The following is a 16,375-nucleotide window of genomic DNA, read 5'->3' on the forward strand; positions in this document are numbered from 1 at the left end:
ACATACTAGGTGTTAGGGGAATTAAAGAGAAAGAAGGGAAAATAAAATGAAGGCTATTAATATATTTCACATGCTTTAAAAAATTATAGGATGCTAGCAGATGAAATTTTCTAATTAAATGTTCACCCAAAAAATTATATATTCAAGATCCATGATAAGAATGAAAGGCTCCTAAATATATACAGAACCAATTAGTGGGGGAAAAAACCTTTCTTGGGTTTGACACCCACAGGAGGGCTTGAATTTGCCTCTTTTCCTTATCTATAATAAGTAGGCACACTTTCTACCTCATTGGTAGAATAAGGGTTTGCCAACCCAGCATCAGAATCCAATTTTAAATAATCAGGACAGGGATTTCCCTGGCGGTCCAATGGTTAGGATTTGGTGCTTTCACTGTCATGGCCTGGGTTCAATCCCTGGTCAGGGTACTAAGATCCCACAGCTGCTTGGTGCAGCCAAATAAATAATCATGATAATTTAGTCCAATTATATTGAATGACACAGAGATAAGTTATATAACACAAAGAAAACCTGTTTCAACATTTATTTTATACCTAAATATTACATTCCCATGAAGCCTTGGGAAAGGCTTCTGATGTCCAGAGTCTGGCCTTCTTTGATTAGTTATTTAATAAACATGCCAACCAAGGACCATTGTGCCTCAGTATAAGTGGCAGACTGTCTAGGAATCTTCCAATTCTCTGCCCGTATGAGAAATAAAAGCTAGTTCAATACTATCAATGTTTTTAAATAATCATTAATATTAATCAGAATATTACTGTTTAGAAAGCACTGCCATAGATATATCTTCTTTTACAGATGAGAAAAGTCTCAGAGGTTAATGGACACCACACAAGTGATCTAGAAAGTGAAGTCAGATCTTGTTGCTAAGACAGTTTTCCAGGTTCCCTTATTTCTCCATGTACACAACATATCAAAACCATATCCCTGAGGTAATCAGAGTTCATTACAAAGAAAAGAGTCCAACAGTTAACAACTTTGGGTAGGAAATGCAACCCCCAAATCAAAGGCACCAATAATAAATTTAGTACTGAAAAGAATCCCAACAGCAAATATATGGGTGTGTGTTTTTTAAACAAACAGTAGTTCTCAATCCTGGATGTATACCAGAATCATCTATGTAGTTTGTTTTTGTTTATTTAAATACAGATGTCCAGATCTCACCTACTAGAGATTCAGATTCAGTATGTCTGGGATAGGGCTCGAGGTCTATTATTATTATTATTTTTTTTTTTGTGGTATGCGGGCCTCCCTCTGCTGCGGCCTCTCCTGTTGCGGAGCACAGGCTCTGGACGCGCAGGCCCAGCCGCTCCGCGGCATGTGGGATCCTCCCAGACCGGGGCGCGAACCCGGTTCCCCTGCATCGGCAGGCGGATGTGCAACCACTGCGCCACCAGGGAAGCCCTATTATTTTTAAAGAATTTCATAGTACCTTCTTCTGCACAGCTGGAATTGAGGTTCCATTCACTGTTGCAGCCCTTTAATGGTCTGCTTTAAGCACCTTTAAACTATGAATACATTTTAGATGAATTGTTTCAATATAGATTAACCATATCTAAGTATCTGATGCTAGTAGCATGATAGGACCCATTAAATAAGCAATATGAAGGAAATGATATTTTACTTGGCAAAATTCTCTAATTTTTCCAGAAACTTCCCCTAAATCTGTTTAAAATGTTTAATAATAAAGCCAGTAAAAATCTTCTCTATGATAGAAGCTACAACAAGTCCATTAAAACTTTTGAGGAATATACAACCCAAGAAACGACACTAACCTCAAATGCATCTTTCTTTGTGAAAGGGAGATTAGCTACAGTAGGGAACTAGGGAGAAGGGAGGGGGACTTGATGCTGAGATAAATGTAGGCATCTCAGATAACCCAGACTTCAGGCAATTAGTATCATTATAATTTAAGTTTCTTTACTCTCAAAAGTAGAAGTGTGAAACACAGAAAGGTAACTTGAATGGCCATCCAAATTCTTCCACTCCATAATTCTTTGGCTTCTATTTTTTTTATACCTAATAACAAAGAATATGGTACCCTCAGCACTGAATACATCATTCCTGCGGCTACATATTCCTAGGCATACAAATAACAACTGAATTGCTTTTCATGCCTTGCTATTGAATAAATGCTGACTTTCTGCTTTAAATCTGTTGTGGGCCTACTATGACTGATTTCACATAATATAACCAACAATATATTATAGCAATAGGGACAACATAAAACTTACCTGTAATGCTGCCATTTAACAAAAATACAACGAAGTTATTTTATGACAGTTCAGTTCATCTTGTTATACTCCTCTAGAAAGTATTTATATATTGTTCAGAAAAATATGCAATAGGCTTATACTTTTCTAGTCTGATTCACTGTTCACAACTAGTACTCAATGTGTTAAAAAGATGACTGAACCAATGCTATATGGTTTGTATTAAAATCAAGAGATCAAAACTTTCATAGGTTAAGTATAAGTTATGAATACTTGTAGCCAAAAGAAAAGTACAGTATATAATTAGAAACATTTCCGAAAACTTAAAACAACAACAGAAGACATCGTGTCTTCTTATAAGTATATATATAATTTTTAGGAAGGTTTTCCACTCCTTCCCACTTTGTAGAATGTTTTACTAATAGTCCCTGGTGTAGCATATACACCCTCAAAAAAGAAGTTGTATGTAAGTGTATTCTAAAATATTTACCTTTACAGTAGCTAAGAACCTGTCCAAAAGACTGCTAGCCAGAGCAAATGTTTCTGGGTAAAGGTTGAATTGGTACTTGAGTTTGGCCAGCCACTGAATCACTTCATCTCTCTGGGATGGAGAAACATTCTATAAGGGAACAATTAAAAAAAATAAAGAGAACAAGTAAAGTTTCAAGTTATCATCAAGGATATGTTTGTAATTCTTGTTTATAAAAGGTTAGCAAATGCTATGGAATATGTGTTTATATGTTAAAAAATGTTTTTAAGTTTATTCAAAATCTATCAAACTTGAGATAAATGAAGATAAAACCTTATGTACTAGTTATAGCATTTAATATAAATATCCAATATTCTCTTATTTATTAAATAAAATTTTCACAATGTCATCTCACTATATATCTATACTTTAATTAAATTGAGGTTTTAAAGTTCAGGTAACACTAATATCAACTGAGAGTAATTTTGGAAGTAAGTTTTCTTAATTCTTGAGAATAAGAAAATATACTAAATTTCTTTCTAAGGCAGCAAATAGCCATTAAACTATCTTAGGAAACACAAATGGACTATGATAACAGAATGATAGTCCATTAAAAACAAAACTAAAATCAAGAGGAATAAATGAAAAATATCAGGAATAAGAGACAAATCACACATTTAAAGATGATGAAAGAATATTGAAGGGGGAATTAACCTGAACTAACTTATCATACAGAGATCACTGCACAAACGCTGAACATTATTGGCGTTTTAATCTTCCAACATATCATTTTTAACTGCAGGATATAGGCTTCATTTTTAAAAGGTACACACTTTAAAGCAGTATTTAACGATTTACTCTTCAGTTTTGTAAGCACCATAAAAAACAAACCTAGTAATACTTAATCTACTACTAATAAATAAAACAGATCTATGTAAGTACTACTTCTGCCAGGTAAACACAACAAAGAACAGAAATAACTCTGTGATTAGTGGAAAAGACTATTTTCAATAAGTGAGAGTTCCAGACAAGTAAAGGTTTAATCTAAGCACTGCAGGATTTATCATCATAACCATTTTGGATAGAAATCTCTTTAAAAATAAATATAATACTTATCTCATTCCTCAGAAAGTACAGAGACCACAGCTTAAACCTTTTTTCCTGATCATTCAGGGTCAACTTTATGAAATTAATTCCTATATCACATAAAGATGCCTCAAGAGCTACTAAAGCATGAAGGGCTGTACATCTTGACAATATATCTCCTCAAACAGGTATTTCAGTTGGAATTTCTTCTCCCCTTCCTCTTGGATTTCTTTAGTTTTGTAAGGAATAAGCACCTTGATGATCATTATAATCCCTACTATTGCACTGGCTAGTTTCTCTAATATTATTCCAACTCCTCTTTCTGTCAGTTTTCAGCTTTGACACAACAAAATAAAGTGTTTCTGTGTTGGCCAAACCAACTAATCACACACATAATTTTTATATTTAGCTCTAAACTCAGTTATAACTGGTATTTTAGAAGGTTAACTGCCATACATTCACCTTCTGGTCAATTCCTTTTGTCAAATAAAGATTGACTCTAGAATACTGCACAAGAAATACTGAGAAGAAAATGACATAAAGATGGTTTACAACCTCTTATATTTACATCTCACCACCAAGCTGGTGTTAAGACTATGAACAATAATCTGAAAACATCTGACAATCAAGACATTTAACTGAGTTCATATTAATGAACATTAAGTGTCAATCATATGATAGGTCATGGGAATACAATGAAGAATGAACTCTGGGACTTCCCTGGTGGCACAGTGGTTAAGAATCTGCCTGCCAATGCAAGGGACATGGGTTCGATCCCTGGTCCAGGAAGGTCCCACATGCCGCAGAGCAACTAAGCCTGTGCGCCACAACTACTGAGCCTGTGCTCTAGAGCCTGGTGCCACGACTACTGAGCAGGTGTGCTGCAACTACTGAAGCCCGCGTGCATAGAGCCCATGCTCCGCAATAAGAGAAGCCACCGCAATGAGAAGCCCACACACCACAACTAAAGAAAGCCCGCATGCAGCAACGAAGACCCAATGCAGCCAAGGCGGGGGTGGGGGGCAGAATGAACTCCCTCTTTAAACTTTAAAGTCTCACGGTGAGGCAAACAATCAGAAAATGTCAATAAAATATGGTAAGCATTAGAATAGAGGCATGCACAGGGTGCTAGCAGACCACACTCCAAGGGCACCTGGCCCAGTGTGGGAGTAGAGTAAAAGGCTCTTGAAGGAGACAGTAACTAACACTTGTATCTTAAGAGTGAGGGGATGGGGGCGATCATTTGCGAGGCAAGGAAAAGAACCAAGTATTTTAAACCTGTGAACTTTGAAGGATAGGACCAATGTCAATCTGGAGGTAATAACCTATTGTTAAGCTCCTCGGATTTGCAAATAAAAATCAAGATGGATGGAAAAGACTGCTAGAAACAGATACTCTGACAACTAGTGAAACTAGTGATACAATTCAATGAATCAAAAAGAAACAATAAGGTAGTTCATGGGACTCAAGTTGTGGGCTTGACAGATTTGGGGTATATAGAGTAGAAGGGAACTGTATGTCCTGCACAGACTATTATCCAACTTGACAGAGGAAACTGGAGTTACGCTATTAAAGCCAGGAGTTGGATTCTCACTCTCACAAAAGGAGTCTGAAAAAGGCAGCAAAATACTATCTGGCTTCTCCAGAGGTGGGAGGAAGCAGACACAGCCCTACAGCTAGTCCCTAGGTCAGACAGCTCTTAGCATGGTCACTGGTTTTACAATATTCCATTTTCCATAGAGCCTTGAGGTGCTACTTTAAGAGCTGGACTAGGGGCCCCTAAGGGTCCCTGGGAACCAAGTGAAGCAATCACAAAACTATTAGATGGAGAGAGTTAAGTATTCAAGAGAAATTAAATTTCTACCAAGGTGAGCTTTTATCTAAAAATGCCAAAAAAAAAAAAAAAAGTAATGTTAAGTAAGCCATCTGAACAATTCAATTACAAGGAAATAAATTCATACAAGGAAAGGCAGATGGTGATACAATCTGGTGAAACTGGGGACGCTTTTAGGGAGGTGAAAGAACAATGATCTAGAGTAGCAATGAGGAACAAAAACACCATTACTTCTACCTTCAGCTCACAGATATAGGAGAAAAAAAACCCCTAAATAACAGATTATATTATGTAATGTATCTGGTGTTTGACATTAAACAAATAACACAAACATATAACTTATAACTGTAAGCAGTCCCACAGAAGATGGACACAATGTTCTGTAAGTATGGGTGTAACACAAGGGAACACAGTTAAATAGAGATTTCCATACCATATTTATAATTAAATGATATAACTTATGTAAAACACACAGAATGCAAAAGGCACTTAAATATTAGTTTTGTCCTTTCCCTCCTAAAAATACCTGGTACTCTGATGCCAGAAAAAACAAATTTACAAAATATTACATATAAATAATTCTCTTAAACCAGTTATAATGCAATTAGTTAGGAAAGAGATCAAGACAATCTTTGGATTTTAACTTATATTAAAAATTTGAGAATAGAGCCAAGAAAGCATTGTTGCACGGCTAGTATTATCAACACTAGCCAAAACTAACAATAACCAAAAAAACCCCACAGAAGATAATGGTTTGAGAAGACTCACTCTTAAGTGAAGTGATACTGATCCTAAGATCACTTTTTCAAATCAATTCAAACCTGTACTGAACAGTAATATTATCAGAATAGATTTAAACAATTAAGTTCTGTGTATAAGTAATCCCATCAGGGAGGGAGGGAGGAAGGAGGTCTGCCTACCCCAGATAGTATTTCCTGATCAAGGGATCTGTTTTCTCTCTTTTTTTTTTTTTGCTTGCAGTACGCAGGCCTCTCACTGTTGTGTTGTGGCCTCTCCCGTTGCGGAGCACAGGCTCCCGACGCGCAGGCTCAGCGGCCATGGCTCACGGGGCCCAGCCGCTCCGTGGCATGTGGGATCTTCCCGGACCGGGGCACAAACCCATGTCCCCTGCATTGGCAGGCGGACTCTCAACCACTGCGCCACCAGGGATATGGATTTCTCAAATAGGGTTAAGAGAGTTCAGTAAATTGGCTGAACAACTAATCCCACAGAGAATTTATAATGGTTTGATTCAACCTGGTAAAATACAGGGCTTTATATTCCACGTGCTGCTATTCTGATCATTAAAACACAAATCCTCCCCAGCTTTAAACTCTAAAAGGTTCACCATTACCTAAAAGATTCATTATAACCCCCCAGGCATGACATACAAATCCCTCTTTGACCTACCTCTCCAGCCTCACTCACCTTTCATCACTTTCTGCCTTAAAATTCATAACAGCAGTACTTGTATTTATGTTCTTCCTTGTTCCTGTAATGCTATTTACATCACTGCTCCTTTGCTCATACTCCTTCCTCTGGTTGAACACACTCCCTCTCTTTTCCCTGCCTTATTATTTATCTTTTAAGAGATATTTCAATGGTCAGTCCCCACCAGATACTTTTCCCTGTAAGTCAGGCTAAGTACCTTCCTGTGCTCCCACAGCATCTCTTGTCACAACTATTAAGTTCAACACTTTTTAAAAAATTACCTTACTGCTTTTGCCTATGACTGAGTAGGTAGGAGCAAACCTACACTCTAGCTGAGAACTAGAAAAGCTATTAACAACAGCAACAGAAAGGCATGAGAACTGCTAGGATAACCGGGCCTTGAGGAGCCAAGATTCTGGAGAGGAGATAACAATAAGAAAGGAGGTCAACACTCTGCATAGCTTCCCCTTTCAGGCATCTGCCCATCCTGTGAGTACGGCAAGAGGTGTAAAGTATGAGCAAAGAAACCAACAGAGCTTTGGGGAGTCTTACAAGGCAAGAGACAAAATTTGGAGACTTGAGGAGCCAAGAACCTAGTGGGAAGAGGGAGGGTCACAGATCTGAATGTGACACTCAGCTGACTTTCCTCTTAATTCACTTTCTGAATGAAATTCTCAAGTTGGGAAGGACAAGGATCTCAGAGGCTAAGCAGAAAGCCTTTGAAAAGCAAGAATGAGTTCAGGAGGAGTTTAGCACCCTTCAGGAATAAGGGGCACTGGTAAACACTCCAAGCACTCAGCTGGAATCCTTGGCAACACTCTAGGAGTTGGGGGCAACTAGAGGTGATGAAGCCATACCCAACAGCAACCCAGCCTCCAATCAGCACAGTCCCTCAGTGGATTAAAGTGATTAACTTCCTCTTCAGTTTGCCCACCAGAGGGAAGACTGAACCATCCTGCAGAAAGATAGCATCTAGAGCCTCTACAGTTTTTCATAATGTTCAGCAACCAATCAAAAATAACCAGACATGACAAGACAAAGAACTAAGTGATCAAAAACCAAGAGGAAAAAAAAAAGGGGGCAACAAAAAGATCTCAGTCTTTTGAGTTACCAGAAAAGGCTTAATATACAAGTAAATAGAGGATGGAAGACAGATGACAATTTTCACGAGAGAAATGAAATCTATAAAAAAATCCACAAGGGAAATTCTAGAAGTGAAAAATATACCAACTCAAATTAAGAACCCAATACGGGACCTAACAACAAACTAGGCAAGGGTGGACAGCTATGCTTTGAGGAAAATTTATAGCTCTAAATAAATATATTAAAAAAGAAGAAAACTGGAAAACCAATTATTTAAGCATCTATCTCAAGATAAAGAACAGCAAATTATATAAAGAAAGTAGACAGAAGTAACGAAAAAAAAAGCAAAACTAAAAAAAAAAAAGACAAATGTATGATAGAGAAAATCAACAGAACTGAAACACTGACAGACCTCCAGAAAGGGTGATTAAGAAAGAAAAAGCACAAATCAACTAAGAAATGAAAAAGGGAACATCACCATGGACCCTTTAGATGTTAAAAAGAGGATATGAGTAACTTTACACAAATAATTTGAAAATTTAGATGAAATGAATAAGTTCCTTGAAAAACAAAACTCACCAAAACTGAGATAAGATTTAAATGAAGACCTGATTAGCCTCATATTTACCAAAGAAATGGGACTGATTATTAAATACTTTCCCACAAATAAATCTGTAGGCTCCAGTGGCTCTGCAGTAAAACCTTCCAACATTTAAGAAATAATATTAATCTAAACAAACTGAGAGCACTGAAAAAAAAAAAAAAAAAAAAGCAGGAACACTTCCCAACTCATTTTACAAAGCCAGCATAACTTTACCATGAAAACTTGACAAAGGCATTACAAACCAATCTGACCCATGACCAACAGATGCAAAACGCCTAACCAAAATATTAACAAAATCCAATGATGTATAAAAATTTAACACCTATTCATGAAAAAAATCTCTTAGCAAACTGAGGCAGAAAAAGGAATTTCTTAATCTAATAAAGATTAAGAAATATATAGCAAATATTATAGTTAATGGTGAAATACTGAAAACTTTCTCCTCAAATTCAGACTTCAGCAGTGTTCTGGAAACCCTAGCTAATTCTGTAAAACAAGAAATATAGAAAGTATAAGGACTGGAAAGAACTAAATAAAACCATGATTATTCACATTTGACATCACTGAGTATAATACACAGAATACCCTAAAGACTCGGCAAACTATTAGTAAGTTAATTTAGTATGGTCTATATAAAAATCTATTTTATTTCTATATACCAGCATATAGAAGCAAGCATGTAAAAAAATAAAAAATTTAAAATAATACCATTTGTAATAGCCTCAACAAGACTCAAATACCCAGGAATAAACCTAAATCACCAAACGTTAAAAGAAACTGAAGACCATCTTTAAAGAAAAATGGAGAAATACTCTATGTCCATGGAATAGAAGACTCATATTATGAACATGTTAATTCTTCCCTAAATCAATCTACAGACCAAAATCCCACAATTTCTTTTTATTTTTCAAAAATTGACAACTATATTTAAAAATACATATGGAAGAACAAAGGGCTTAAAATAGCCAAGACAAACTTAAAAGAAAGAACAAAGTTTATGCCACCAAAGGCTTATTATAATGCTACAATAACTGAGGCAGTGTGGTATTAAATAGAAGCAAACAGACCAATGATGAAAAAAGGGGCAAGAAACTAACCCACAAATGTATCTACTTATATACAGCAGTCACTTGATTAAAAACAAAAGTATATATCACGGGGGGACTTTCCTGGTGGTTCAGAGGCTAAGACTCCACACTCCCAATGCAGAGGGCCCGGGTTCGATCCCTGGTCAGGGAACTAGATTCCCCATGCTGCAACTAAAGATCCCACATGCCACAACTAAAAGATCCCACGTGCCGCAACAAGGATTCCGTAAGCGGCAACGAATATCCCACGTACCACAACTAAGACCTGACACGGCCAAATAAATGAAAAAAAATAAAAGTACATTGCAGGGTAGTGGCGAAAAATGTCTTTCTAATAAATGATACTGGTTTTCCATATGGAGAAAAATTATTCTTGACTCCTCCTACTTCACACCATACCAAAAGGAAAAACAAAATCCTATCTTCATTACCTTGGATTAGGCAAACGTTTTTTTTTACTATCTTTATTGGAGTATAATTGCTTTACAATGTTGCATTAATTTCTTTTATACAACAAAGTGAATCAGCTATATGTAGACATATATCCCCATATCTCCTCCCTCTTGAGCCTCCCTCACACACTCCCTAATCCCACCCCTCTAGGTGGTCACAAAGCACCGAGCTGATCTCCCTGTGCTATGCAGCAGCTTCCCACTAGCTATCTATTTTACATTTGGTAGTGCATATAGTCATGCTACTCTCTCATTTCATCCCAGCTTCCCCTTCCCCCTGTGGTCCTCAAGTCCAATCTCTACATCTGCATCTTTATTCCTGCCCTGCCAATACGTTCATCAGTACAGCTTTTTTAGATTCCATATATGTACATAAGCATACGGTTATTTGTTTTTCTCTTTCTGACTTACTTTACTCTGTATGACAGACTCTGGGTCCATCCACCTCATTACAAATAACTCAGTTTCATTCCTTTTTATGGCTGAGGGATATTCCACTTTATATATGTGCCACATCTTTATCCATTAATCTGTCGATGGACATTTAGGTTGCTTCCATGTCCTGGCTATTGTAAATGGTGCTGCAATGAACACTGTGATACATGTATCTTTTTGAATTATGGTTTTCTCCGGGTATATGCCCAGTAGTGGGACTGCTGGGTCATACAGCAGTTCTATTTTTAGTTTTTTAAGGAAGCTCCATACTGTTCTCCACAGTGGCTGTATCAACTTACATTCCCACCAACAGTGCAGGAGGGTTCCCTTTTCTCCACACCCTCTCCAGCATCTACTGTTTGTAGATTTTTTGATGATGGCCATTCTGACCGGTGTGAGGTGATACCTCATTGTGGTTCTGATTTGCATTTCTCTAATGATTAGTGATGTTGAGCACCTTTTCATGTGTTTGTTGGCAATCAGTATGTCTACTTTGGAGAAATGTCTATTTAGGTCTTCTGCCCATTTTTGGATTCAGTTGTTTGTTTTTTTGATATTGAGCTGCATGAGCTGCTTATATATCTTGGAGATTAATCCTTTGTCAGTTAGGCAAACATTTCTTTAAAAGGAGTAAGCAAAAAAATTTTTTTGATAATTTGGTCATTAAAAATTAAGAACTTCTATTCATCAAAAGTCAACACAAATAGAGCTGAAGATATGTGTAATACACAGAGCCTGCAAAAGAAAGAACTCTTAACAATTAAAAAAGGAAGTCAATGGAACACAGGTGAAAGATTTGAACAGATATTTAACCAAGAAAGGATATCTAATGGCCAAATAAGCACATGAAAAGCTGCTGAATTTCATTAGTTATCAAGGAAATGCAAATTAAAACCCAATGTGATACTATAACGCTCACCACAATAACTAAAATGAAAAAGACAGACAATACCAAGGGTTGGCAAAGATGCAGAGCAACTTGAGACTTTCATACTCTGCTATAAGGGGTAAAAAAAAAAATGTGGTGTAAAAGTGGTATAAGTGGTATAACAACTTTGGTAAGTAACACAATTGGTGGTATCTGCTAAACCTGAGTATACACATATTCTAGGTTCTAGCAATTCTACCCCTAGGAATATATTCCTAGGGGTACACATATGTTCAAAAGACAAGCACAAAAAAAGACTAATGACCATCAACAGCAGAATGGATAAATGAATTCATATGATGGAATAATACATGGAAATGAGAATTAAATTAACTATGGCTACATGAAGTACCATGGATGCATCTTACACCAAAGAAAATGCTGAGCAAAGGAGGCCAGTACACACTTTATGATTCCATATATAAATATAATTCAAAACAAGGAAAAACTAATCTGTGATATTAGGATAATGGTTTCTTTGTGGGGAGGGAATAGATGGTAGTAACTATAAGAGGACACAGGGAGGTGCTAGTAATGTGGTGGTTACAGTGTTATTTTGTGAAAATTTAGAGTTGTACACTTACGATCCGTATACATATACTTTAAGAAACTGTTTACTTAAGGAAAAGAAACAAAACCTATGGGCAAAATAGATTTATTTGTTTACCAAGTCTACAGATACATTACATATCATAATTTTAAAGCCAGAAAAATGAGCCAGCATCAACAATTTGAAACTTAGTAAGAATAAATATGAAACAGTGCACCTAAGTTAAAAATTTTAAAAATACACCTAGGATAAGGGAAACTCTGCTTAAAAGTAGAGAAACAAAAACAACAAGGTTTTAAAAACAAGTTCAGTATAAGCTAACAACATGACGCTGCTGCCAAAGCATAAAAATTTGTTTAAATTTAGGGCTATATTAATGAAATTATCAAGCCAAGATAAAGTGAGGTAATAGTTTCACTTAATTGCTCATTAATGACCACAACTCAAATGTCACAATTTAAGAAACACAGTAAATTAAAGAGTATACGTAGAGAAAGAAAAATTGAGAGGCATAATCTTGTCAAATGAAAAATGGTTAAAGAACAAAGGATATTCAACCAGGAGAAGAGATGACTTTGCGAGCTTAACACCTGACTGTAAGTAGATAAAGGGCTATCATAAATATAAAATGAATATTTTCTGTACTGCTCCAGCGGAGAGAACCAGAACCAGTAAGTAGCCACTAGAAAGAAGCAGTTTTCAGGTTCATTTCAGGAAAAACATTCCAATAGTTGATAGAGCTTTTCTATGGTGGAATGGACAAAGTATCCAAAGTAGAGGATCACTTATCCGAGATGTCAGAACTTTTTTAATTTTGTGGTTAGACTAAATCAGTGTTTCCCAAATCTAACGCATATCAATAAAACTATGAAGTTTTTTTAAAATACAAATTCCATAGTTGCCACCACAAGCAACGTAGGTCTGGGAAGGGCCTGGAATCTGTAAGAAGCCTCCTGGGTGATTCTCATACACCTAGTAGCCCAGTGGTTCAAGATCCTATATTTGAAAACCACATAATTAGATGGCCTTTAAGCTTCCTTCTCAAAATTCTAATGGAAATCATCTTTATATAAACAGCTTGAGGCAAGGTTTACCTTTGTATATCAAAGGCACTATGTACATCAAAATAAATTGAGAATATCTGAAAATACATGTCACTTTAACCAGTCTTTTTTTCCCCCAAATTTGTAAAATTGCTGTGTACTTGAAAATACTATTATTAAAGAACTCCTCTAAGCTGGATGAATTATAAAGAAATGATAATCAACGTTCATTTAACAAGTGTTTACTGTGAGCCTATAATATGCCAATAAACAAAAATGACAACTCTACCTCAATGGAACTCGGTCAAATCATCAGGGAATTATAATATTGTGTGCTATCATACAGGAAGTATAGAATGCTGGGGGAGCAAATAGAAGAGGAGTGATAGGTGTTTAATATTCTTGCATGACCACTCTGTCCTAAACTGCAAGATAGGATAATGTAAATGACAAGAAAACTGTGAGAGAATGACCCTGAAGTAGAGTTTAGGAGAAGGAAGTGGTAGGAATAAGAAAACTAGAGAGAAAAAAGCTTAAAAATATTTTATTTTTCTGTTTTAACCAGCACCCCCCGCCCCCGCAAAAAAAGAAAAAGAAAAGTTGGAAAAGATACATGTATGGTTTAGATGCTAAACTTTAGAGACAAGATTGTTCTCTTATGCAAGGAGGAGTCAAGGAGAGAAATCATGGTTAGAAGCAATATTGGAGAGGGAAGTAGAAAAGCCAGTCCCTGAGAGTCACAGAAGAAAAAAGAATTAGAACTAGAATAGAGAAGTGTCCCTGGGGTTATTCTGTCAAGTGGCTCAAGCCCCTATAGCTCTTTACTCCCATCTCTATCTTATCTCCTATACCCACCAGACCAAGCCCACACACATTTTACAAGAATTAAGTATGGCTTCTACCTGACATTACTAAAGGCAAAACCTTAAATAGATCCCTCTTAGAAGTTCTGATAGTGTTCTGTTTTCTGGTCTAACATCTTAGTAATATTTGTTAAAATACCTACAAAAATAGGCCAGATTAAGTGATAATATAGCAATATACTATAATCTTGGTAGAATATCACCTTCGAAGACCATGTTATAAAAGTATATCATTGTTGGTTGCATGCTGACTCAAGGAGATAGTAGGAGAAAAATGAAAGAAATGGTTCTAAAAGCAGCTGTAATAAAGCTTTGAGGCTTACTAGAATAGTGTTCAGAATATGGCAGATACTTAATAAACATTTACTGAATGATTGAATCCCCAGTCATCTAAAAATCACACAAGCATACAAAAATAAAAAATGAAAAACAAAGTATAATGGGAAGATAACTGCCTAGGTTCAAAATTATAACTCTACTACTTACTAGTTGAAGTCTTAAACAAATTGGGACTACTGCATTTTTCAAAGGATTAAATGAGATATTAAATGTGATAGCACATGCAAGTACTCCTAGTATAAAAGGCATTCTTTCAGGCTAACTAATCTTCAATTCACTAAATGACAATTAGATAACAGTAAATGGAAAACATGTATTTCTTTAGCTTGTGAGAAAGAAGATAAAAGTAGGTTGGAATTAGAAAAAGCATTCAGATATCAATAACCTATGAGCAAAGATTAACCTAAACCAACAAAGGAGGAGCTTAGATACTGTCATTTGCCTACACATACCAAAAATTTCTCGGCCACTACTTTTTATCCCAAACACAATGCTAGGTACTAGGGATAAAAAGATGTTTAAGACATGTTACATAGTAAACTTTTGGGATAGACAAATTTCATAGTTATTTGGAAAAAATAACTATATGAAATTTCTAAAAGGCATACAGCCAACAGTAACTGAAAGGTCAGCTGCTGATTATCTCCCTAGAAGCTTTCAACATTAACATTACATTAGTAGTTTAAGTGAATTCCTTATAAATATTCATGAAAGAGAAAGTTGTTGATCACTAAAGACAAGGATTTGACTGTGTTCAGCCTCTGTGGCAAACTATGTATCTAGAAATAAAGAAGGCTTATTATTGTAAGTATTGTACTACAAGAAAAGAGAAGGGACATACCTAGCTTCCTAAAGGTGTAGCTCAGATAAAACAAAACAAACAAAAACAATTCATTTTTGTTTTGTTTCAGAATGAAACAAGGAGATGTTTCTCAAGTAAAGAATAGAGCATATCTTTAATGGTACATATTTCTCCAATACAGTGTCAAGATGCTATTACATATGATAGTAGTACTCTTAGTTCTAATAAAAGTCACCTGTCTAGAGTGAAAAGAGAAATCATTACCTGATTTGTAGGCATTTTCGGCACATTCACTTTCCACATCTGGGCTTCCCTGGAGATTGCCTTTTCCAACAGGAAAGACAATCTCTGGTTTTCCAACGGCCCTGGAAACTTCATGATATCCTTTGGATCTGCCTGCCACCCAGCTTGATGTAGCTACCTATAAAATCAAACATAAAACAATGCTCTATATTTAATTATATATATAGTAACTGTAGCATTATATAAATATGTTGGTCCTTATTAAGCAATTCATAAAACAAAATAAAAATGTTATGAGGCAATATAGGATTTTACAGCTCTTTAAGATATCATATATTAAAATGTTACCATAATCATCAGTTATCTAAAACATTCTCACTTTAAATCTGAAATTCAGTTGTAAAGAGAGTAAAAACATGACCATATAATTGACAACCTTAGGACTTTGATCAAAACATATTATCACTGTGTCAAAAAATTTTAAGTCACAGGCTTTTTAGACTAGGAATTCTTAGAAGTAGTTGTCCCAAATATTTCTCTTAAAAATCTACACAGATAAGGGCTAAACCCTCTTTTTATTAAAAAAAAAAGTTACATCAATTACATTAAATCCCACCCATTTCTATTTAATCAGTATGAGACTATCCCCCCCTTTAAGTATGAAACCATCTTGAATTGTGCTCCCACTACAGTGTCCACTAGCTACACGTGTAGCCATTAAAATTAGAATTGAATAAAATTAAAATATAATTCCTCAGTCACACCAGCCCCATTACAAGTGCTCAGCTGTCACATGTGGTCAGTGGATACTGCACTGGACAGTGCAGGAAAGGCACATTTCTATCAATGCAGTAAGTTCTACTGGACGATGTTGATCTAGAAAGCTCAACA

At 35.9% G+C, this 16,375-nt stretch overlaps 1 protein-coding gene across 3 annotated transcripts in view; it reads right to left on the reverse strand.

The window, feature by feature from the left end:
• CCNI (cyclin I) overlaps positions 1–16,375 on the reverse strand; it is a 32,933-nt gene that overhangs the window by 9,507 nt on the left and 7,051 nt on the right. For 2 of the 3 annotated variants that reach the window (XM_007125047.4, XM_055086041.1), the window contains exons 2-3: positions 15,506–15,662; positions 2,725–2,853 (exon numbers count right to left, since the gene is read on the reverse strand). In XM_007125047.4, the coding sequence (XP_007125109.1) occupies positions 2,725–2,853; positions 15,506–15,619 (243 nt within the window). In that variant the 5' untranslated portion in view covers positions 15,620–15,662. The remainder of the gene's footprint in view (positions 1–2,724; positions 2,854–15,505; positions 15,663–16,375) is intronic. The other variant, XM_024115353.3, reaches the window with a different exon arrangement.

Source organism: Physeter macrocephalus, chromosome 7, assembly GCF_002837175.3.
Source record: "Physeter macrocephalus isolate SW-GA chromosome 7, ASM283717v5, whole genome shotgun sequence".
NCBI classification, from domain to species: domain Eukaryota; kingdom Metazoa; phylum Chordata; class Mammalia; order Artiodactyla; family Physeteridae; genus Physeter; species Physeter macrocephalus.